The 24,378-nt window shown below is 35.9% G+C and overlaps 3 protein-coding genes across 4 annotated transcripts; all 3 read left to right on the top strand.

Annotated features, from left to right (window-relative positions):
* On the top strand, positions 1-4,969 carry LOC116730096 (arrestin domain-containing protein 3-like). The gene is made up of 6 exons (XM_032579097.1): positions 1-336; positions 1,923-1,980; positions 2,080-2,227; positions 2,319-2,415; positions 2,847-3,103; positions 3,504-4,969. Exons 1-6 carry the CDS (start codon positions 81-83, stop codon positions 3,801-3,803), a joined length of 1,116 nt encoding a protein of 371 aa, XP_032434988.1. The 5' UTR covers positions 1-80; the 3' UTR covers positions 3,804-4,969.
* Positions 4,970-5,418: 449 nt separating this feature from the next.
* Positions 5,419-9,961, top strand: LOC116730097 (uncharacterized). The gene is made up of 5 exons (XM_032579098.1): positions 5,419-5,814; positions 7,262-7,419; positions 7,576-7,731; positions 7,969-8,061; positions 8,449-9,961. The coding sequence occupies exons 2-5, from the start codon at positions 7,369-7,371 to the stop codon at positions 8,752-8,754; spliced, it is 606 nt and encodes a 201-aa protein (XP_032434989.1). The 5' UTR covers positions 5,419-5,814; positions 7,262-7,368; the 3' UTR covers positions 8,755-9,961.
* Positions 9,962-11,495: 1,534 nt separating this feature from the next.
* LOC116729129 (uncharacterized) lies at positions 11,496-15,503 on the top strand. 2 transcript variants are annotated; one of them, XM_032577480.1, is made up of 6 exons: positions 11,496-11,599; positions 12,562-12,944; positions 13,042-13,192; positions 14,027-14,149; positions 14,433-14,523; positions 14,788-15,503. In XM_032577480.1, exons 1-6 carry the CDS (start codon positions 11,545-11,547, stop codon positions 14,984-14,986), a joined length of 1,002 nt encoding a protein of 333 aa, XP_032433371.1. In that variant the 5' UTR covers positions 11,496-11,544; the 3' UTR covers positions 14,987-15,503. The 2 variants fall into 2 exon arrangements, with proteins under 2 accessions (XP_032433371.1, XP_032433370.1); XM_032577479.1 differs by having other exon boundaries at positions 13,039-13,192.
* The last annotated feature ends 8,875 nt before the right edge of the window (positions 15,504-24,378 follow it).

Raw genomic sequence — 24,378 nt, 5'->3', positions numbered from 1 at the left:
GCGGACCCGGATGCAATGTTTTTTTCAGAAACACCGGTGGGACATTTTACATCGGCAATAAGGGACACTAACATGTTAACATGTTCCGAATTAACGACTTCAAGATCATTTGTGAGGACGCGAGCAGAGATGGCGCGTTTTCCGAAGGAGACACGGTCGCAGGTTTGGTTTCTTTTAACCTATCAAAAGAGACGAAAGTTAAGAGCGTCAGTGTGAAGCTTAAAGGACACGGTCAAGTTCATTGGACTGAAGGAACTGGAGAAGACGAAAGGTCGTACAGCGCAAGTAAGAGATATCTTAAAGTCAAAGAATACCTGGTGCTGGAAAAGACAGAAAGTAAGTAAAATAAATCCGAGTATAAACCTCCTTTTAATTCTGGGGATAATTGCTTTTATCCTAGTCACATTTCTATGAAGGTGTTAATATGAAAGTACATTCATACAGATCATATTCTTGGATTTTCTAATAAGGTAAAGGTCATTTTTATTTATGTAGCACATTTTCAGCAACAAGGCAATACAAAGTGTTTTACAGGAATTAAAAGGAAATACAAACAAAACAACAAACCAAAGAAAAGCGCAAAAGATGAAAACGCTAATAATGTTGATCCAAAGTAAATAAACTAGATACTCCTATTCAGGGTTGTTTGGTAAGTATAAGTAAGTATTGTCTGGTCTAATTCCTTTTCTGGTTTGGAAGATTAGGAATCTAAAAAATAGTTGCTAAGGTAGTTTTTCTGGATTCTAAGTTCTAATCTCTGTTCTGGGTCGCTAGATAAGTATAAGTAAGTAATTATCCTCTGGACTTCCGGGATGCTAGATAAGTGTAAGCATTCTCTGGACTTTCTAAGTGTGCTCTAAATTTGTAAAAGTAATGATTACTCCACAGTTTCTAAGTAATAATGAAAACTATGTGTTCATGTTCTGGAAGATTTTTTTCTGGATTCTAAGTTCATTGTAATTCCTTTTCTGGGATTCTATAATAATAGGAGTAATAATCTAAAAAATAATCTAATATGGATCTAAATAGTGAGTACTCTACAGTTTCTAAAAAATAAGCTAAAGAGTGACTAATAAACTAATAAACTAGAGTCTCTGGATTCCAAGTAAAGGAATTAGAGAAAACTTGTTAAAATTAAGCATAATTTTAATACAGCAGCAGTCTTTGACATTCAATATTCTATCTAAGTTATTGCAAACTGGCAGTAAATTATGAAGATTTATTTAGAATTTGTGATTTTGGCATTTTCTTTATAACTAAGTTACTGGAAACAAACCTAGTTTCCAGTAAGGGTAGAACTAGACGAATAGAAGACAGAAGTGAAACTGGATGTTAATGTCTCTTATCAGTTTGGGCAGAAAGGAAGTGTGTGGCTTTTGGCAGACATGTCTGATGTTTAAACAAGCAAACAGAAAGTAGTTTGTTCTACATTCAATAGACTACAGAGAGGTATTCACTCCTGTGTACACAATTCGCTGGTGTCTCAGTTTTCACGCAACTTTCTTCCTTTTTTGTTCAGGATTGTTGGTTACTCCCAACTGTGGAATTTCCATTGTGAAAGTCACCATAGACGTCTGATGTGTTAATCCCTGTGTCAGACTTTTAAAAATTCCCCCTTAAAACAACAAATTAAGAACAAAGTGATTTTATATTATAGGTACACCAATAAATATATAATTAACAAATTTGCCATTTGTTAATTTTAATCATGCTGTAGAAATCAATGTTAGTCAGAGAAACTTGCTGATATGAAGAATCTATCAAACAAACTACAATATTACACAACATTTAGATGTTGTGACATCTAAATATCACAATTTATTTTCACAACATTTTATTTTCCCACGACAACACTGTTTTTAAAAAAAATATTATTATTGTTTTCTAAGCCTTTCACTGAAATGCTTAATTTCTCTACTCAGGCAGTGTACTTCCTCAAGGGACCAATCAATTCAAGTTCAGGCTTCAGATTCCACAGGAGTAAGTGTGATTTTCTAACATATGCCATGCAATGGTGAAAATGGCGTTATTATTTTTGTTTACAACCACGTCCATACTTAAACATGTTTGCCCTGCCAGGGACTTGCCATCATCCTTCAAGGGGACACATGGCAGCATTGTTTACAAGGTTGAAGCACAGATATGTAGGAAATGGCGTTTGGATTCTACAGTGCAAAAGGAGATCAAGTTTCTTTCAAAGTCCATACGAAACACTCGCCAAGTTGTGGTAGGATGTGACTCTCTGGTGCTGTATCACATTGTTGAACAAGCTTATTGAGAAAATACTTAAAAGGTTTATTTTTTATTGCATATTATAGTGTCCACAGTCCAACTCGGTAACAGAAAAGATAGGAGTTTTCTCCAAAGGAGAAGTCCAAATGACTGCTTCAGTAAACAGGAATGTTTGCTTTCCAGGTATAGTTTCATTTTCTCATTCATTTTAGGGGAGAGAAACTGTTAACAGGACAATTCCACAAATCTGGCTTTTATGCAGGAGTGGCAAAAAGAAACCATTTACTTAAAGAAAGTCAAGTCTTTTGATGTCTCAAAGTCATTTTGAGGGGGCAAAAGACTTGAGATAGGGGTCAAAGTTTACATTTGAGCAGGACAATGACCCTGAACCTTGAGCCAATTTTTCTACATTCAACTGAAGGATGGCCCAGTTAATACTTAAATCTAGATCTAACTATGTACACTTGACAAGACCTGGAAATTTACATTAGCAATGCTCTCCTTCCACTCTGTCTGAAATTTGTGGGCACATATGCAGGGCACTGTGTTTACATTGTCATTACTGGTCGACAGTAAGTTTACTTACATTCAGATTTTTCTGTTTCTTTAAACAGGTGACACACTAACTGCTTTTGCCAAAATCTCCAATGGTTCCTCCAAGTCAATGAAACCAAAATTCAGTTTACAGCAAAGGACTGTTTACATCGCTGGGGGTTCCAAAGACATCAGTGACAATTCTTTATGCAAAAAAGTCGGAGACACCATTAAACCAAACTCTGAGGAAACTGTGTCCTGCACCATCGATGTTCCTCCAGGTGCTATCTACACTCTCAATAACTGTGATCTTGTCTCAGTTGAGTATTACCTCAAGGTATGTAAATATCCACTGGTGCCACACACATTTCTTTTTACCATGGGTTTTCTGTCTATTCAACTTTTCATTAAGGGGCTTCCATGTGAAATGCTGATTACAACCAGCACTTGTACAGCAGCATGTCAACCTTGCTGGAAAGCTATCAAGTCACTAGCTTTCCAGCTAGTCACTTGTTTCTGTGATTTGGTTTCTGTATTATTTTTTTTATTAGCTATAAGCCATAGGTATCAAAATTAACAGAAATCAGTACTGACATAATCTGTGTCTAGTAAGTCAATCAAGAGGTTACCTTTGTAAATTGAATTAGTGAAATATATTAAAGTTTTCATCATAGTCTAACTGATTGACATGCACCTACACAATGTAAACTGGTTTTATTCATGTCTGCATTCACCAGGTGTACTTGGATGTTAGTTTTGCCTTCGATCCAGTGGTGGTGTTTCCCCTGATAATTGCTCCTGCCATTGCACTTGATCACTGTGAGGACTTGGGGCCTTACCCAGGTGGTCCTGCCGGGCCCCCGAGTTACAGTGACTTCTCATCTGCAGCTGCCTACCCTAGTGAATTTAATCCCATACCCATAAGCACAGGTGCCTGTGGGTATCCCACACTGGAAGATAAACCCCCGTTGTACAATTCTCTTTTTCCCGATGGTCAAGACACAACTGGCAAGAGAGAGCCAGTTCAAAAAAACTGAACTTAAGACATAAAACGTAGTCAGAATTGACAATCGTGTCAATTATGTCATTATCTTTAGCAATCTGCACTAAAGGACGACTTTCTGGTAAAATAAAAACCTGTTTGCTTTCTCCTGATTGCATTCTTTGTGGAGTGTTGGAAAGAAAAGAAAATCCACTAATATCATTCAGAACCACAAAAGGCTTCCAGTTCCTTTTAGTGATGAGTGGAGCTTTCAAACTTAGATGGTACATTTATGCTTGCTAATGACATTAGTTATCCATGGAGTCTTTCCATTGTTCTGGTTTCGCCAGACTGAGTAGTAAACAAAGTGCTTTGATTACTGTTATGGTGCTGGGATGGAGGTAGCTGTAGATATCAGTGTCAGTGTGATGCTGACTTCATATAAAAGTTTTCCTTGCAGCCAGGTGGTGGTGAAAAAAACCAAAACAAACAAACAAAAAAAACAATCTCTACAACATAATCAAAAACAAAGAAAACTGAGGAAAAATACTAGTGCAAATAAAAAAAAAGATCAGATTAAGTGACAAATTATCACAACCAGTGACCTTTTGAATTGATCTAATTAATGGCCTGAGTGATGAAAGCGTCTGTCCATTAGTTGGTCCTTGATTGTCTCAAGCACTTTCAAGACGATAGTGTCATGTTGTGGGTATAAATTGGACGCAAACACAGACACCTGGAGGCAACAGGTGGTGTTGAGTAATTGATGGAAAATAAAGAAAAATCCAAACTTACAAAAACGTGAAAAGCAGAAGGGAAATAAAATATTCCATACAAAAGCCAGTCAGGAGATACGAGGAGAGTACAGGGAGCCATCGAAGAAACAGAGAGACGACGAGGAATGAACGGGGGAACCAGGGAGGAGGATCTGAGAGGGGGCGCAGGAGAGCGCACAGGGGACTAGAAAATAAATTAAACACTAAAGAATGATAGAAGAAATTATGAAACTAGATTTACTAAGAATAACTAGAAGAAATAAACACAACTGGAAACACTAAGAAGGACTGAACTAAAGTAAAATCGAATCAAGACTAATCTAATCAAAATAAGAAATAACACAGAATGATGATGAAACGAATATATAAAAGGACTAAACCAAAGTAAAACTAAAGTGAAACAAAGCTGATCTAAAAAAAAAAGAGGAGCTAAGAACCATAGAAGCAAACAAAACTCAAGACAAACTCAAACAATCCCAGATCCTAACAGGTAGGAATTAAAATCCAGCCTGAAATCAGTGGAGTGAGCAGACTACATGGCTGAAGAGCAAACTGACTCATTACACATACTCAGTGGTGGTCTTCCTCTGCACCCCGACACTCATTTTTTTGTTTTCCCAAATTGATTACGTTTCACAAATCAAATAAGGTAAATCCAGTCATTTGCTTGTCACAAACAAAACAATGAAGCTGAACATGCTCTTTTGTTGTTACAAACAAAATAAATCTAATTGTGTTTTACGCAGTGTACAATCTTGACTGATAAATAAATATACATATACTGTACATTTCAAATCATTTGCTCCTTCATAAGCATCTTAACTCCTTGTCATCCCGAAAAGAGACACTTTCTGTGCTCAATGTTCAGATGTGGGGGAGATTTCTCACACTGAAAAAATTAGAATTGAGGGGTCTTTCATTTTGCACAAACAAAATAAGTTAATACTACACAAGACAATCATGTCTCTTGTATTTACACGATTGAATAAAGAATCATTTACTTAATTATCAACAATAATGAAACTACACATTTTCTTTACGTTGGTTTAACGTAATTATATTACATTACTAAAACCATTGTAATCATGTTTTATCATCACCGGAAATGATGCAATATATCAAAAGACACTATCAAATATGATTGGACAATAATAAGAGCGGTCTTTTTAATCTTAACCAATCAGAAGCCAAACAAGATATTTGTAAAGATATCGCGATTGCCGCCCAGTTTCTTCCGACTCCTCAGCGACAAGAACGTTTAAGACAAATCTTTAGAGGAATATCGATTAGGTAAGTGATCTAAATATATATATTTTTTGTAGTTCAGAATGTTTCCACATGATTATTGTCTTGTATAATAGCTCATTGTTAAACTATCTGCATGTTCTTTTGTTTTCATTTTGCTAGCTATTCTTATTAGTATAGCTAATAGCTGTAGCTAAATACAGCAGTACAGAACAGTATGCTATAGTCCATCAAAGTTGTCCACAGAAGACGGTTGTTACCGATCATATTTTTAATTTGTGTGCTTGGGATAGATCAACGAGGTGGTTTCAATAGTTTCCAAGCAGTGAAATGCCACCAGGAGAAGTGTCCGTTACTTTATTTCCCTCATGGCTACTGTGACGATTTAGAACCGACTGGCTTCTCAATGTTCTGTTCGTATAGAAAATGCATGTTTTTTGTTCTTTCATATTAGCACTGTCAAGCAAATGAGCCACCTCTTCTGGGATTATACCCTTGTGGAAACATGATACACTAACAGAACCGATATTCGTTATTATGGTAACAATTCTGCATGTAGCGTCGCTGACAGAACTACAAAATAAGAATATGAGGGATTTTGAGTACTTCGACGGGTTTCTGGGTTATTTTCCCTTATCTGTGGTGCACTGCGCAACATTAATGATCCCCTCCATCTTCATATTTCAATTTGCTAACGTAATGGTTCGACTGCATCAGCGCCGCTGTATGGATGCCAAGGCCATCCAGCACAGTTCGCTGGGGGCGCAATGGTCCAGCGCAGTGCTGGAGCACAGTATTCGGTATGAGTAAAAATCCGAATGTTTTCCAAATTCTCAAGACTTATGCAAAGTGTCCTTTGTAAATATCTACTGATAACTGCAATATATGGTAACACATTTTTTTTTTTTTTTTTTTTAAATGTATAGAAATATTCGAAAAATAGTGTGCTAGGAACATTTTTGACAGATTTATGAACCACCTGCATCGGAACAGTACTGTTTTGTGAATGTGACATGCTTATTAATGACAGGTAGAATGTTTGTCATGTAGATGTTGTTACTGTGAGCCCAACAGTCGTCTCTGGCTCGCTGTCTCTCGCCGCTCCGCAAGTGTCAGCCCCTCCAGCGGCGGCGGCGTCTGAGAGCTCACCCTTTTTTCAATAGCTTAAGGGAAGACTCAATGTAAAGTGTTTACAAATTTGGGTTGTAGAACAGATGTAAATTAATTATGGCTCCTAGATAGGAATTGCTTTTTTAATTCATTTTTGTAAGCCAAGATGATTTAGTATAAAAAAACAAATTTAAGTTTCAAATGTGCCTTCCAAACTTTAGCACCCATGAATTTTATGCTGATGGCAGATATTTGTCAGGACATTGAGTTTTGGTAATCTGGTGAAGAGCTTAGATTTTTTTCTTTCTTTTTTTTTTATATATGTGAAGTTACCTGCTGGATTTTCAGTTATCTCACTCAAGGTTATCTTTGTGTGTTACAGGTTTAGGTGGTGCTGGTAATGTGGAGTTGTAAGGGGTGCTCAGAAAAAGTGTCAAGTAGGTCCAAACTTTTGCATACAGAAGACATGAAGTTGTTCGTGATGCACCGATGGTGGAGGCTTTCATGTCAAGATGGCCTGGTCTATTTGACATTAGAGAGGTATGACCTGTCTCATACATGTTTTTTTGGATACTGTGTTAATCTAAGATGTCTAGGCACATTTACTTCACTGTTCACTTTGGCAACACGAGTGATTGTGGCCTTCTTCCAGATGTTTATAATTTGAAAATCATTCCTTTGTGCTCATTTTTTCAGATAAATGCTGAGTTTAAGAGAATTACGACCATACCGCTTCATTCAAAGTTCTTCTCTCAACTGGATCTCCACTGTGACAACCTGAGGAAGCTCTTCAAAAGAAGAGGAGGACAGCTCGGACAAAAGCTTAGACAAATTGTTGCACAAATGGATGATGTAAGTGATGTAGCCATAACACAACTAATAATATAGAAAATTACATTTTTCTTGTTTTAAATGTTGTCAACTTGGACTTTTACTCTTGCTTATTTTCATTTAAAACTTTACTTTTAACTTTATTAGTTTCTATCTCTTCACCATAAAAAACATTTGGGTAAAGTACATTATTAAACTTCATTGTGAAGCACAAGGCTTGAAAAAAATTCTAATTTTTTCATACTGAATTTTCTTCAGTGTGAAGATGTTGATGTTGCACGGGAGTGTGTCATTAAGGGAGTCTGCATATATATGGGAGAAGATCCAGCCAAGCTCATCCATAAATTTGTGGTATGTATCTTAATGTGTATTTACACCTAGTGATAGATAAATCAATCTAAATATAGAAATAGATTTAGATCTGCATATAGTTGTATCTATATAGACTTAGATGTCTCTAGATATCTAGAGATAGATCTATCTTTACATGAATAGACACATAGATCTGTCTATATCTACATGTAGGTATACTTAGAGATATCTGTAGAGAAAGGACTAGAGATATCTATCTATCTAAAACTATCTATTTCTCTAAATCTATCTCTAAAACTGTCGATCTATATAAATCTATCTATATATCTATTTCTTTCTCTATGTTATGTTAACTATATCTATATATCAAGAACTAGATACAGCTAGGTCTAGAGAAAGAGATTAATTTGTCATTTCTTCACATAGGGTGTGGATGAAGCTAATATTGAAGAGGGTATTGGAGCCACCACCATCGGTGTTTTTCATCTTAAAGACTGTTCTTCAGCAGATGAAGACATCGGGGTCGTTCTTGAAGGCATCAGAGTGTTGTCCAATTTGGATAGTGTGCCAACAGCTGTTGCAATGCTTTTTGGACTGATTAATGCAATGAACCTCGCCTACCCTGCTGACCTCCGCTACACTTTCGAGGTATTACAGAAAATAGTAATGGAACTGGATGGAGGTAAACTGTCAAACAAGGCATTGTCCCTTAAAAACCACCTCTATGAGTGAATAGAGATTTTCTCATGTTTAATTTGGTAATGTTCTCATGTTCAGTTTTTGTATTTCTTGTTGTATTCTTTATTGGAGGACACAAATGTATTTTTTTAATGAGGAACGTTCACCTGAAAGACTGGGCTTCAGCAGCTTTTACGTTCCAGTATGTAGTGCTACTTATAACACTACTGCTACTTAGTGTTACAAATATGTTAAAGAAATTTGCTATAAAAGTTACATTACACTGATTTATTGTCATGCAAATTACATGTTCAGAATTGTTTTAGAAATTTTACATACTTTTCTAAATCATTTTGTCTTTCATATTAATATCTTATAGATAAACTTTTAAGATGTAGTGTTTCCCTTGTAAAAAAATGTTCTTGTTTTTACACATTTGTTTAGACTATCACTATGGTATTACATAGTAATCAGTAAGACATGTGACAGATAATTGGTGTAAAAAGTTTAGCTTTGTCTCATATTGACATAACATACTGATAGTTTTAACAAATATGTTAAAAAAGTCTGTAAAGCTATGTACTGCAGCATTAATTAATGTCATTTGAATACATGTTCAAAAACAGTTTGTAGAAATTTGACATACTTTTCATAATCTTGTACATCTTTTATAGAAATATGTCTCAGGTTTTCCTTCATGTTCATAAAAATTGTATTTACTAAATTTAAAAAAATTTATGTCTCTTCAATTTAAAATATGTTAAGTACAAAATGGTGTGATTTAAATTTTCTTTCAAATAAAACTAATTTGTTCAGTAGCACTCGCTTTCTTTGTCTTTCTTGTCAAATATCAGTCTTTAATTTTTTACAGTAGAACAGCATATAGAGAACTTGAAAAAATTAAGTAGGATTTAAAGCTGTAACATGTGTTCCATTAACATGATAGAATTGTGTTCGCCCAACACAATTTCATTGAGTAATACTGGCAATGAAAAATAAGCTGGTGTTATTCATTACAATAGTGTTGCTGAGACATAAAAAAAGTTATTGATAATACATAATATATTTACATTATGGTAAGAGATAAAATGTTTGTAGTTTCAACTTAATATTTTCAAGTAATCTCATGTAAATAAAATATGTTGATTTGACGAGCTTTAAGTATTTGAGGGAAAGAGGGAAAATATGTCGGTTCTACTTATTTGCATTGTGTGGGACGGATGTACACAATAAAATTAAGTAAAATGAACAGCTTTTTTCTTTCAGTGCAGAAACATGCTCAGAAAATTGGTGGTGCTTTTAAAAATTACTCTACAGGAACAAATATTTTTGTTTATATTTTGTTTTGTATATATTTACAAATGTTTCACTGGGAAATTTTTTTGGAGGTTTCTGGCAAGACGCAAATATTTCTCTTTGTGTCCTTGTCAACACATTCTTTGTCTGAGATACAGGAAAACATCACATGATCATGCAGGCCCACAAAAGCTCCCCAGCTTCTCATAGCAACGTGTGAGAATGTTTGATTCAAGTGGTAACACTGTTTTCTTCTAATAGCAGATTTATGCTCTTTAAAACTCATTAGCAGTCTATGGAGTCTTGACAGAGTGGTTGTAAAGTGATGTTATCCCCTGTACTGGCAGTGTGGGAAACAAAGAACCTACAGTGGGGAAAAGGCTGAATATTTAATCAAGAGTTTATTTTGTCCTTTTTGTGATTTTATTTGTTTGGTTTTTTGCCACTTTATGTAACAAAAAATATATTCTATATAACATTACGCATATATTCGCAGCATTCTTTTTATGAAATGTGCATGTTTTAATTGCCAACAGTGTATTAGTTGATTGACATGTTTACTGCATTGTGTTTTAATAAAAGATTATCCTCATCTCTCTGCCTTCTGAGTCTCAAAACAGTTCAAAGAAATACTTATAATGTAAATGTCAAAATAAGATTTTTTTTTTTACTTCACATAAATGATGTGATGTAGCTAAATTGTTAAGATTTACTTCATTTGCAGATGATACCACATTACATTTCTGAGGATTGGGGCAGCTTCAATCCTATGATGGAAAGAGAAATAAAAGTAATAGAGAAATTGTGTGAACAAATGGAATGAAAAAGCTAAACTTATGCTAAACAGTATTGAAATTGCAAGAATGTATGTGATCAGATTTTTGGGAGTTGACTTCAAATTCCTCTTCAGGTCGTTCACTCCCAGTAGATGAGTATTGCTGGATCACCATCACCCAGTGAATGAGTCGCATTGACAGAGCATGGTGCACTTTCCACACTCATCCCCAACTTGACCCTGGGGAGAGATGCTGATTGAGCGGAAGGGCGGCACTGTCACTCCACTCCACGAGGCCTGAAAGCTTCCACTGCTGATGTAGATTGTTCATTGATAAAACAATCAAAAATCAATGTGGCTGTTTTTCTGACGGCGAACTGTGCAGGGTAGGTTTGCTATGTGTTTGAGTGGGACTGTATTTATAGACAAGAAATATTTGAGAGAGTCCAAAACAATATATACAATAAACAATAAACCACAATTGACATTTAATATTCTAAAATAAAATGTTTCTACTTTTTTTCTGATTCCATAATCCACTAAATAAAACATGTATGTCAACTATATTTGCTAAAATACGAAGTCACTTTAAAGTCAACAAAGCTTTAGATTGTTTTGAATAGCAGGGGACAGCGTGTCCCCCCCCATGATCTTTCTTTGGCCCCTCCCTTTTCATCCTTATCTTTGGAAAGTTTAGTTCCCTCCCACTTGTTGCTACTGCTAACAGTCTCTAAAGAGAAAAGCTCAAGCCCAGATCTGCACCTGCCATCGCTATGAGAGGAAAAGGACTGCTTTCTGAGTTTTTGCTTTTCCTCATCTTTTTGAAAGGTAAAATCGGATGCCATTTGCATTTTTCGCCGATCTATGCAAGTTATGGAACTGTTCATTTTCACAAAAGTTGTTTTGATTTTGCGGAGATTTTGCGGAATAACCAATTAGGACTGCGACGTTGTAATGTTTTAGATTTTATTTGTGTTTCAGCTGTATTAAAATCAATTTGCCGAAAGAACCAATATCATAGAAAGAGACCGCTGAACGATCTCCAGAATTTAGAAAGTATTTCCTATAATGATAAAACTTTAAATATTCCCGAAGTATGGTATGATATGATTAGTCTCTGCTGTCAAGTAATTGAAAGAAACGGAAATTTCCCCAAAAAACCTCTTATGACTTACTTATTACAAATACCAATGAAAAGAAACAAACTGACACACGAACTTAAACAATATTGTACAAAGAAAATTATACAATAAAGAATCATAATGTACCTTACGTTTCAGAAAGCAGAATAAGTGAAAATAAGTTCTGGGGTGTGCATACCCTGCCTTTTATCATTCTTTATTAAACAGCCTATTCAAATTTGTTGTTTCTCCTGGTTTCCCTGATTTCCCTGATCTCCCGGTTCTCATAGCTTTTAGTCTGATAACTTCTAAATTAACTACGTGTACATACAAACTTTTTGCATGGACACATCTGTATTAATAACCCAGTGTTTATTGCTCTTTTATAATATTCCTTAGGATTTTGTCTTGAATGAGCAAAAAGCAAATGTGTCAAGTCACATCCAGTCTCTGGAGTTCTTACTCAGTTTTGTCGTTCTTAGTTATTTTTATTTTATTTCTTGTTTGGTTTTATCGGTTTTTTTTCTTATGTACCTCACTTGGGTCCTGTGTGTTGTTTGAAAGTGCTTTATATTAAAAAAAAAAAACAACGCTAGATTGCACTGAATTAGTGTAATTGAATATGGACATTGTTTATCAGAACAAGCCTCCTTCATATTTCTCCCACAGAAGTGTCTGGATTAAAGATTCGGAACAAGCTTCTGGGTAAATGCCTGCAGGTGCAAGAAGGAGCAACAGGAGGTCAGGCATCACTTGGAGAGTGCAGCCCAGACTTGCCTGTCCAGGAATGGCGCTGGCTCCCAAAAGTCCAGGCGCTCAGCAGCCTCCACACCGGAGAATGTCTGACTGCACCGAGGGAGGAGTATGAAGGCGTTGTTTTGCAGCCCTGCATTTTCAAAGATGGAGCTGGTGGCGAGGATGTGGAAAGAGAGGTGGGAGGTCAGGCTTGGACTTGCACAAAGAAAGGCCACATAACTCTGATAGAGAACAGGCTTCACTTGAGTGCTACAAAAGAATCCACTCTGGTTTTTCTGCTGAGGGAACATAAACAGGTAATGATTTTATTTTACTTCATTTAGTTAGTAAGTTAAGTTTAGCTGGTTTGAAACACCTTCAGAGGCTGTCATGGTTCCCCCTCTTTGCTAGCAGGGCAGCAAGTGGCGAGCTCTCCATAACCAAACGTTGTGCAACGGGAGAGACGCTGAAGAAAACCCAAACCAACCTTATCATCACGTGGATGGGAAAAAAACAAACATTTCTGAAAGCCCTTTATCAGAAAGACACATGCAGGTGAAAACATGTAAGAACCAAACAGAAGCTTACGCATAAAGATGTGCTTACTTGTGTCTTCCTTCAGATTGCTGCAGTACTAATCGTTTTTTTTAAATGGCTTAAGGCAGGCTTTACATGTTTTAATACTGATTTCTGTTGACAGTTAACAATTCAACAGATGTGGATGTGTCCATATACTTCAAAAAATGTTTCATCGTCATTTCAGCTTTTAAGTGTGGAAACCAAAGTATGAAACATATCCTGGGGGAAACCAAAGTTTGAGTACAGCATGTATTAATTCATCTAATTGAATCAACAGGACTCTTTGTAGGATGACCCATGAAAGACTGATTTTAATGTTTTTCTTCATCATGGTGAACTGGTAGCATAAGCCTAAACCATAAATGTATATAGTCCATTACTGCTGTAAACAAATTATGTAGCCATTATGTCCATATGATGGATTCGTCAGTTTTTTTTAATTGTTTTTTTTTTTTTACTTTATTGACAGCAGGTCAGGTTTCAGCCTGACAGTCTGAAGTGTTAGTTTTCCAGTAAGAGAGCCAGATACTTGACACAGGCCAACATAGGTAGAATTACAGCAGCATGCACACAGTAAAACCTAGTTTGGATGAAAATTGCATTGAATTTCCGATACATTTCATTTACATTTACACTCTGTTTCTTTATGTTGTGCCAGGAGGAGAAAAGTGGTTTGTGGATTGAAGTCGTACACTCCCACACCAGAGATACTTTAAACCAGTATTATTGGTTTTTTAGAAATTCAAGAAGGATAAAATCTTTTATTTTCAGCAATGGTCTCTAAATGACTTGGGTCTCTTTGTATTGTCCTTACGTCCAGATGAAGGTATTTTGGACTCCAAACAGACAGAAGCTTATTCTGTAAAGGATGTGATGATTCCTTCTTCTTTAATCACCAAATCTCCTGCAGATCCCACTATGGTTTTTTTCACTATGGATTATGGTAAGTTTATCAAACTGTAATCCATAAAACGACTGAACGTGTTACAATTGATCTGTATAAATCTAAGACCACAGAATATGAGTTGCCTCATATTCTGCAATTGCTCTACATAACCTCTAGATGGAAGCAGTTCTTTATGTATAGTGGGTAAAGGTCTGTGTGGATGCAGTAGAGCATCCATAAAGACCAAGTGACAGGCTCAGTTTTGGATTCATTTAAACAAAGATGTGAAAGTTGATGTAAGATATAAGATGTATGTCTTTAAATATACCCATGTGTTCAGGAATGGGATGGAAGATAACCATGTTGGTGTTGAGCTCCTTGGCTCTGGTCCTAGGAACTATAATTCTCATCCTCAATGTGTACCCCAACAGGTGAAGATGGCAACACACACACACACGCACACACACCCCCACCCACACACACACACACACAAGACACACTAAGCATGTCATTAATTTGTTGTATGAACACATCATTTACACAACATGTTGATAAACGCATTGTCTTCACTTTTAAGCGTCAAAACAGAAGCCCTACTCCAGGGTTAGGTAAACTTTGGTACACGAGCCACATGTGGATCTTTAGTATTTCACTTTCCCCTATTTTTTACACTCTGTTTCTTTATGTTGTGCCAGGAGGAGAAAAGTGGTTTGTGTCTTGAAGTCGTACACTCCCACACCAGAGATGAGCATTCCTGGATCGCCAGCACCCAATGAAAGAGCCGCCCTGACCGAGCATGCCATGCACTTTCCACAGTCCTCACCAAGCGTGCCACGGGGGGAGATCCTGATAGAGTGGAAGGACGGCACTGTCACGCCACTATATGAAGCCTGAAAGCTTCCACCGCTGATGTGGATTGAGAGCTTGGTTGTTTTTCTGACAGCGACTCTGGTGCAGAGTTAGGTTTGTTATTCACTGGTTCTGTTTGAATGGGAGTATATTGTGACGGGATAGTTACCAAGACAAAAAAAAGCAATCTACTCCGAGTGTGTTGCTGGCAAACTTTTAAAGGTGATCTGTAGATTGTTTTACAATCTACAGCAGTACACATGTAGGGCTCACATAGAAGAATGTCTTCAAGGCTGAACTGCCTGAGGAAGATGAAAAGTATTGTGTAGTTGTCATACATTTGAGCTAAACACTAAAATACGGGCTAAGGATAAAAACATAGTTAGGATGACTAACTGGAAAATTGCAATTGCAAAAATAATGATTTAGGGTAATATATGCCTACCTATAAATTTAGTTAATTTTAGTTTCTTATAAAATCATATTCATGATGCTGACATGTACTGTAAAATATGACATTGTCTTTTATGTGTCAAGGCATAATAAAAATGATCAAGTCTTTGCCAGGCTCAAAACATGTTTAAATCTACAGATCTGTAGAAAGGAAGGAAGGAAAATGGAAAATCTGTGTGTGCTATTCCAACTACACCCCTGCTATCTTATAAGGAAAGTCCCAGTCACGTTTTCCAAATCAACTACATTTTATGAACTGAATGTGGGCAAGTATGAACAGCAGAGGATTAGATTTTTCTGGAGGATATTCATGTGCTTTCCAGATTGGAGAAGAGAAGTAGATAATTTAAGAGAAGAAATTGCTAATTAAATGGGTCGCTTCCAAGATATTTCAAGTTGATTTACAGATGGGAAACTTTCCAGAGTCATGCAATAGCCATATAAAAAAGGCCATATAAATTTTACCTGTTTAGGTTAAATTTTACCTGTTTGAGTTGGCATGTTAAAGTTCACGACAGTGCAGTTACAAAAAATAATGCAAAAATGTAAACGCTTATTTGAAATGATTTTTAGAAGAAAGTCTTTTTTTCTTTTTTTAAAAAAATGAAGTGCAGCACAACATAGATTTTGCAAAGAAGCCTCTGAATTAAACCCGTTCTCTGTCTTTTGTTAAACTAGATATGTTTAACTTTACTGCAAAACAACATCTTTAAGAAAAGAATCTGCCCGAGGAAGAGCAGAAAATTAGCACAAATTTTTAAGCATCCAGTAAGGTGGTGGAGGGTGACATTTTGAAGTCATTATTCTGCCACAAGATCCTGGCGCCTTCCATTCATTGAGTCATTTATGAATTATGCTGTAAACTTGGAGTCTTGGAAGACTTTCTAATTTCCTACAGTCAAATTTTTTTTTGTCTGACAAGTAAAGCTTGACCAGACAGGATAATGAAACATGACAACACAGCGGTAAATCTACAAGAGTGCCTGAAAAAGAAAATAATTGAGGTTCAGTCAAAGTGCAGAAAATGCTTTGGGCCTTAGATGGCTGTACAGAGATTGATGTCTGCAAACCTTAATAAGCAGAAGCAATGTTATACTGAAGAGTGAGCCAAAATTCCTTCAAAACCACAGAATTGACTATTAAATCCATACAGAAAATGACTATTTTGTTAATCAAATTTTGTGTGGTTTTAGTCTTTCACACTTAGACCGTCTACTTTCTTCTTGTTTTACTGATTAAATATTGACAGCATAGATGCTATGCAGTACATTGATTTTGGATAGATTTGCAAAATCTTGGTAAACACACATTTTTTTCTGCCCTGATATTTAAAATCCAATCCATGAAAAAAAAAGTCTATGTCTATGCTTTGGTAGTTCAAAATCAAAAACAAATTCATAACAAAATTATTTTTGTAATACTTATGCTAAGCTATCATATTATCCCAATGTTTTAAATGAAACTAATTGATAAAGTGGTGTAAGGAGCTCATCCTGCATCTTTGCAGCAATTGTCAGCAGAGGAAACAGTGAAGTGATCTGAATATTCCTGTTAGATCTCTGCACTGTCTTTGGATTTGGCATCACCAGCTAGCTCCTCAAATCATAGCTGACTGTGGAAACTTCACACTAAAGCAATGCAGATTCTGTTTTTCATACTCCAGGAGCTTGATTTCCAAACAAAATGCAAATATTACTTTGATGTGAAAATAAAACTTTGAACCACCAATCCAATTTCTGCTCAGAGCAGGCAAGATTGGGCCGACGTTGTCCCTGATCCAGTACTGGTGTATTTGCTGTCACTGTTTCATAGCAACAAGAATTGCTCTGAAATACTGAAGTCTAGACATTGTGTATCCTTTTGTATAGGCTTTGTTTCACAATTCTCTGATGGGTGCAGTTATCCCAGTTACTTCTGCACATTTTCTATCACACTTTTTTTTCTTAACCTCAACTTTCTGTTAATATTCAGTCAAGTTTAATAGAGTAGAAAATGTGGCTCTCTTTTCAGATTGAATGCACCTTTTGAATGGGGTGGCTTTACCAAAGCCATCCCTTTAAACAAATAAATAAATAAATAAGTAAAATCATCTCAAGGGATTCAGCCATCACGCACTAATTTAAGAAGAAATGGAGTAAGAGTTAGTTTCTCCAAGCACAGAAAATGTCCCTCCAGGTTGAGTCTTTTTCTAAGCCAAAACCAAAATGGGTTTGAGAGGAGGAGGCCCCCGTGTTATGCAGGTTAGTTTGCACAGTAACCAGCATGTACATGTTTGGACCGGAAACTTTTGAAGATTTTGAATGACACTAATTGAAATTCAACACTTGCATTTGGGAGCAGCATAATTGCTCTTCCATTACTTTTTCTTCCATAATGTTTTCAATGAACACGAAGCTGTCAAAACTGATGAATCACCTTGGCTGGTTTTGTTTGTAATGATGAGAGGATTTAAAGTTTTCTGAACACACCAAAGCCTTGAAGTTCCAGAGAACCCAACACCCCTTTAAGCCACGGCTGCATGTATGGATTAGGACAACTGCTTTTTAAAGAATGCCATTACATTTGTTTAACGTAAACGTCTTGTGTATTTAAGTTTTAACAGTCTGGAAATGAAGAGTTACCCAGTCATCTCTCTTTTTTGTCTCTATTGTCTGTGATGAAGCTGCCACCTTTGCAACTACAATAGGTGTGTGTTTGTAGGTGGGGCAAGTAGGGCAGAACAGGGTGTGTTTTGCACCTGTATGAATAAGGGCTGTGTGAAAATTGACCCAGTGCTCAAAACATGTGGCAATGCACATAACAGGTTTCCTTTAGAAAACTCTTTAGAGGACTACTGTCACTAAAGGTGCTTATTTTTACAGTTACTGCTTGCTTTCAGTATACCTCATTAAGTGATGGCTTAAATTGTACACTTGTTCAGTCTGGAGGAGAGTAAAAAATATCCACAGGATTATGTGCACAGCACATGTAGTTAGAATGTTAGCAATGTCTGCAGACAACATGGAATGGAAATGAATGTATAAATATTGGAAGTTTCTAAAAATGCATGGAAGATTGAAACTGGTAAATGCGTAAGCCAAAGTTTTGGGATAAAATTTCATAGTTTATTATTGGCACAGAAACAATGTTGCACTTTTTAAAAAGATAGCCACATTTGCAAAAAACATTGTGCTGATTACATAAGAAAAAAACTTTTTTTTGTTCATATGATTGATTATGAACAGTTCCAAGTCCAAATACCTGTCAGTTCTGACCTGAAAGCCTCAGGTTTTGGATAAAAATCTGAAATTGAAGTGAGGTGGAATTTATCAGCCGCATAGTGAGTCCAGCTATTCAACTCAACAAAGAAAATGACTTCAATATGTGGGAGGCATAAAGACGGCTAGCATAAAAGACTGAACCCTGTTTTATAAAGATTTATTTTTTAAAAGTATTTACACTAATGTAATAAAGTTTTTACATCTTTTAATGTTTTCTTACATTTTCTCAATTATATATACTTTTTGTTGCACTGTACCACAAAAAGTCTTTATTTTTACATCACTGCAATCTGCCACAGGTGTCCTAACTTTTAAAAAACACTGTACAGATGGCAGTCAGAAAACAGGAAGCAGTAAAAATGATCATTCTACTGCAAGATAGTCTGAGGACAAAATTTGCCTTTAAATTGTTCTCCCTGCTAAAGGGAGGAAAACACAAAACGAAGGAACAGAAACGACCAAAAACAGATGTGTTCTAAGGATTAAAGGTTTCTTGTTTTCTTTGACACTACAACCACTTTTTCTTTTACAATCCAGAACAATTTCCATCTTTGTTTCATTTTGTAGTAAAGCATCAGAAAATCAACAATAAAAAAAAAAACTTTGCAGCCCAGCCAAAATGTAGGCATCCACAAATCAGCTATAAACTCTCATCATCACTTGTTTAAAGCATATCTGTCCAGAGTTTTTTTTTTTTTTTCCATTCCAACCTCTTTAACACTTTAGTCAATATCAAAAATCTGTCAGAGTAGTTGAGAGACAAGATGGTTCATCTGGAAAAGACTGGAATGGACTCCAACACCATCAGCAAGAGGCTTGATAAGAAGGCAGTGGCTGTTGGTGCAGTTACTGTATAAGAATGTATGTGTTGTAAAAATGTGTTGCAAGATCTTTGCTCATGGAGTGAGAATGAGGTTGCAGAAGTAGTTATGGGACCAGCCCATAACGACACTGGAGGTTGTCAATTATGGAGCAAGTTGGGACCGCAGTCACAGAAACCGCCTTTGGTAACACACGATGGAGGGAAATACTCCAGCCCAGGCCAGGCCAGTGAGCCTCCAAACTATTCAGAGAAGGCTTTGGAGAAAGTGGTGTGGTGATGTGGTGAGGTCAACATATCGAGCAGCTCAGGCATCAATTCCATCAGCAACGCTTGGAGTAACTACACCCCTAAAGTAAAGGTCAAAGGTAAAAACACTGCATTCTGGCTGCTCCTTTACTGGGTTAAGTTGATCTCAATGAGAGGTCAGTGGGAGAGCCTTAATTGTCTTCTGAGTCAGAGGACTGCAAATATATATATACTTTTAATAACCATGGAGTATACTGATTATTGATGTCAAAACTTTACACGCGTCACACTATAATGTTCCACAAGGATAATACATCAGAATAAGTGAAATTATGAATTGTTCGTGCATTTCCAGTTTCTGTTCCTGCAAAAAGAGGGACAGTGAGAGCAAATTTTGCTGTGGATGTCAAGATGAAAATCATTTAAAGTAATCTTAACCAGGAATGTAATGTTCCTCAAATCATTCATGGTTAAGGTAATTATTTAATAGCTTGGTTAGGCTTTTGTTTGCAAAATTGAATACTAAGAATTTAGGTTCGTTAGATTTGGAGGAAGTGTGAATACTCACAGTTATGATGACACATTCATTTTTCACGCTTTGGGATTTTCTTTGGTTCAAAAACGTGAGAAAAACGCAGAGTAGGCTGAGTAGGCTTAATCATGAATTTCTAAACAATTTCAGGACAACTAACTTGAATTTATTACTAAAACATGGCTTTCTCACACGTTTTTGTCACCTTTTCAACAATGTTTCTAAACTGGACAGACACAGTTAGTGGGTGTTATTTAGGGACATAAGTGTAAAACGGGCTGATCACGAACACACAACATATTTTTCACATTTTCATTTGAATAAGAATTTGAATATCATACATAATTTCCTCTAGACGTGTGGTGAATGCACATGTTCCACATAAAATTACAATAAAATACATGGAAATTTGTTGATATAATGAGAGAAAATGTGCAAGAATTTAATTGGAATATTTTCCAAAATTACCAGCCCTGAAACACATCAAGGTTATTTAACAGTACTGCACATACTGTAGTTCCACCAGTGAATTTTTATCAAGCATGTTTTGATAACATGTGTCTAATTCCCTGTTTTTTTTCCCCTTGTTATTTGACCTAAGTGGTTTATGTAGCTGTCATTTTGTTTGGATTTGCTTGGATTTTTGAGCCTAAATATTTGGAAATCACACATGGCCTGCACATGGTGCTAACTCTTCCCTCAAGTGTTTCCTGCTTTTTGTTACAAAATAGTCTGTTAGCATCCTGGTCTATCCTTTTGGCTATGTGAGAAATATTTTATTACTCTACTAAAGCAAAGACAACATTTCATGGTGCTAAACGGTAAGGTCACTTGTAGTTTTCTTACTTGTTTTTCTGTGTGCTTTATCTTTAAACAAGTGTACAAATACGGTGCATTTATTAAACTGTACACATACATGTTAAAATGCAATGTTTGCGTGAAAATCATTTCATACTACTTCGAGTTTTAGTGTGGCATACTTTTCATTCAATTCTATTTAACTGAAAAACTGTCAAGACAGGCTAGAAAATGTAAAAAATAAGTTCTTGCCATTGATGCATACTGTAAGTATGCACAGTCTTACAGCATACTTTGATCTTTTTTTTTTTACATTCAGTAAATGTTAGATGGTCTGTACTTGCATAGCACTTTTTCAAGTACAGCAAGACATGATTCAGCCTTACTATCTTGGATAGTGGTACTTCTAGTTGTATTCTTTCTGCCACTGGTCCCACTGGTGCTTGTGGCGTCACCCTGTCTTGGTTCTTGGTTTGACCTGGCAACACACCGGTTACAGGACGAACTCCAACCACCCATCGCCCAAGTAGTCTTTTATAGCAGTCTAATGTCATATGACGTTATGATTTGGGATCATCGGTTCACAATATTGTGTAAAAGTTTGTCAGATTAGGAAATTATATTGTTTTGGGGTTGTTTGTTTTGTCAACTCTAATTTATCTGATTTATTTCCATATTGTGCTAGTTCATTATAAAAATCCTTTCAAACAGCCAGAGGTGCTAGGTTAGAGCTGACATTTAGAATAATCTTAACTACCTTAATTAAAAAAAATCAGTTTTATTTAGAGACAAGTAATGCCTTTGGGTGTAGTGCATCTCTGGTGTTGTGCAGCGTTGTTTTTGTGCATAATCAACTTTTTGTTTTGGCCAAAGATTTTACAGAACATTATTTCTCAAGAAAAGTTTTTTTTTTTTTTTGCCAGGTCTTAGGGTTTGCGTTTGAAGAAAAGTCTTCTGTCATTCCATCCAACCTACAAATTATTCCAAATTACCACTTTACAGGAGATTGCTGACACACGAAGAACACAGACTGCCAGAAATCCCTGCAGCTCATTTGATCTTGCTGTCTTGGATATTTTTATATTCCTCTTCTACCTTACTTATGTATAAAGAAGTTTTTTGAATCTTTCTAACCTGCAAACTGTTTCACTAGTAAACAATTGGATCTAAGGAAATATGAGTAAAATCCTTCCTGGTCAGCTGGACTTTCTCTAGGGTTAATCAAATTCGCTATAGTTGATGGTAGATTTGAACTTAAGACAAGATCTGTAAAATAAATATGAAAGCATTTCAGCTGTAATTAGTTTAAGATCCCACCCAGTGATTTGACACACTTTTTTTTCACATTCTCTGCAGGATTTTACGTGGGTTGTGTACAATTTGAGAAGTCAGTCTATGTAATTTAGATTTCTTGATTTAAGAAAGCTGTTTTTTTATTTTTTAAATCGGCATCAGCTTGTTTTTCCTCTAAAAAAATGTTATGCAACACGAAAACCTGGCCAGGTGTAAATGCAGATGAGAGTTTGGCACAAGTAATTGCAGGCTTTGCAGACATATTGTACCTTAGCCTTTCTAAGCCTAATAAACCAGGTAGGAAAGATGGTGTTTTAAAGATATTATATGACAGACAAATGAAGGAATTCTGTTTTCGGATTACATGATTCAGTCTCTTTTCTTTTTTTTTTTTTTACAATCTTAAACATTCATGGAGCACTAAATAAAAGTAGAGGCATGTTAGCCTCGCCTATGTGAATAATATGAAGAAGTCATGTATTTGTTTTTCTTGTAAAGCACCCTGGGCCTGCTGAAACAGGAATCACTTTCTTTTGTGTTAGTTTATTGTTAGAGCCAACTCCTTGGCCTGTCATCACCCTTATATAAAAAAATAATAAAGGCGTGAACAGACATTTGTTCTTTGTAGGAAAAACATCAAAAATAAAAAGAAATAAACGTTATACGTAAAAAAAAAAAAAAAACAACTTATTACTTTCACATATGTGAAAAAATAACTTGTCCTGAATAGTTCACATCTTCATTAGTCTAAGTAGTGGTGAAAGCTTTGAGGTTACAACAAGATTGCTTTTAAGATTGCTTGGTACCAATATTTGTCCAGAGAAACAGGAAATATTGTACAAAAAAGTGCTGAAGCCAAAAATATCCCATAGATTGCTATTTATGCAGGAATAAAAGTGAAAATCCAAAGTTTATATGAGAAGAAGGCCACAAAAAATTATTTTTGGAGCAATATATTTCAGTTGATCCTTGTTCTTTCAAAGTACACCAGAATAACTAGTTTGCAAGTTTTCTTTTTCATTAAAAATCCCTCCCTTTGACTTAGACACAGAGAATTGACAAAAATACCAAGCAGTAAATAACAGCTATAAAACCGAGCACTGTGACCAATAAGACAAAAAATACATTTCAGGGAAAGGCTGCACAGAGGCACTTTTTACCTCTTCGGTAATCTTTGATTCTATGATACTACATGGAAGTTGTCCCTCCAGCCACTGCAGGAAGCTATTGGTTTTACCATGAGTGACTTTTTGTTTTCCAATTACTTTGCATATAATATTAGTTATGTTGCTTACTTCATAAAAACTGACAGACAAAAACATTTGTCTTTTATTCCACTTTACAATAGCATAACAGTCAAGAAAAAAAAGTGTATCAATATAAAGTGTTACATCAATGTTTATCCACACCCAGAATATTCAAAAGGTTCACCCAGTCAGACAAAAGTGTTTTCTTTTGTTTTGTTCCAGTAATAGTTTAAACAGGATTTAGCAGTGTGGCTCATAAGAAGCCGTTTTGCTGTCTCAGTTCTTGCTCTCAGGGTCCTGAACCTGCCAGATGGAAGCTTTTGGAATAAGGTGTGATGAGGGCCTGGCACCGGTGCAATCGCAGATCATTTAGACTGGTCATTGAGAAACCAACAATTCACGTGAAAGTCATTTTTATTCTATGATGTCCTTTCTGGTCTCAAGCAGTTTTTTAAAAGATTATCTATGCAATTTTTTTGTGCAGCAGGATTGTGATGTTGAAAATGAGCTGGTGGATTTGTTTTTGATGAGGTATACCACGTTGAAGGTCCAACACAGGTCTTCGACTCTCAAGGTGAAAGGACTGACATGTTCCTCCTCCTCTTCATTAGTTTTGTTTTCCAAAAGTCAATGACTGTTTATTTTTTCTTTTTCAAATAGAGTGGTGGGTCATTGTTTTGACACCATATTTAGGATGATGAGAGCTTTCTATACTTGCTTCTGGTAAGTATAGATCTTTGGCATCAATATGCCAAAGATGCCATTTGGGCTTTGGAGTTTGTCAA

This window comes from Xiphophorus hellerii, chromosome 12 (assembly GCF_003331165.1).
Source record: "Xiphophorus hellerii strain 12219 chromosome 12, Xiphophorus_hellerii-4.1, whole genome shotgun sequence".
In the NCBI taxonomy this organism is placed as follows: domain Eukaryota; kingdom Metazoa; phylum Chordata; class Actinopteri; order Cyprinodontiformes; family Poeciliidae; genus Xiphophorus; species Xiphophorus hellerii.
This window is presented reverse-complemented; position numbering and strand designations above follow the sequence as displayed.

Bases quoted from the DNA above. Each gene is read 5' to 3' on its own strand.
- LOC116730096 (XM_032579097.1), top strand. From the start codon at position 81: ATGTTCCGAATTAACGACTTCAAGATCATTTGTGAGGACGCGAGCAGA. The intron at 1,981-2,079 runs GTAAGTGTGATT...TTGCCCTGCCAG, and splicing joins AGGCTTCAGATTCCACAGGA to GGACTTGCCATCATCCTTCA. The intron at 3,104-3,503 runs GTATGTAAATAT...TGCATTCACCAG, and splicing joins CAGTTGAGTATTACCTCAAG to GTGTACTTGGATGTTAGTTT.
- LOC116730097 (XM_032579098.1), top strand. From the start codon at position 7,369: ATGGTGGAGGCTTTCATGTCAAGATGGCCTGGTCTATTTGACATTAGA. The intron at 7,420-7,575 runs GTATGACCTGTC...TCATTTTTTCAG, and splicing joins GTCTATTTGACATTAGAGAG to ATAAATGCTGAGTTTAAGAG. The intron at 8,062-8,448 runs GTATGTATCTTA...TTCTTCACATAG, and splicing joins AGCTCATCCATAAATTTGTG to GGTGTGGATGAAGCTAATAT.
- LOC116729129 (XM_032577479.1), top strand. From the start codon at position 11,545: ATGAGAGGAAAAGGACTGCTTTCTGAGTTTTTGCTTTTCCTCATCTTT. The intron at 11,600-12,561 runs GTAAAATCGGAT...TTTCTCCCACAG, and splicing joins TTTCCTCATCTTTTTGAAAG to AAGTGTCTGGATTAAAGATT. The intron at 12,945-13,038 runs GTAATGATTTTA...CCTCTTTGCTAG, and splicing joins TGCTGAGGGAACATAAACAG to CAGGGCAGCAAGTGGCGAGC.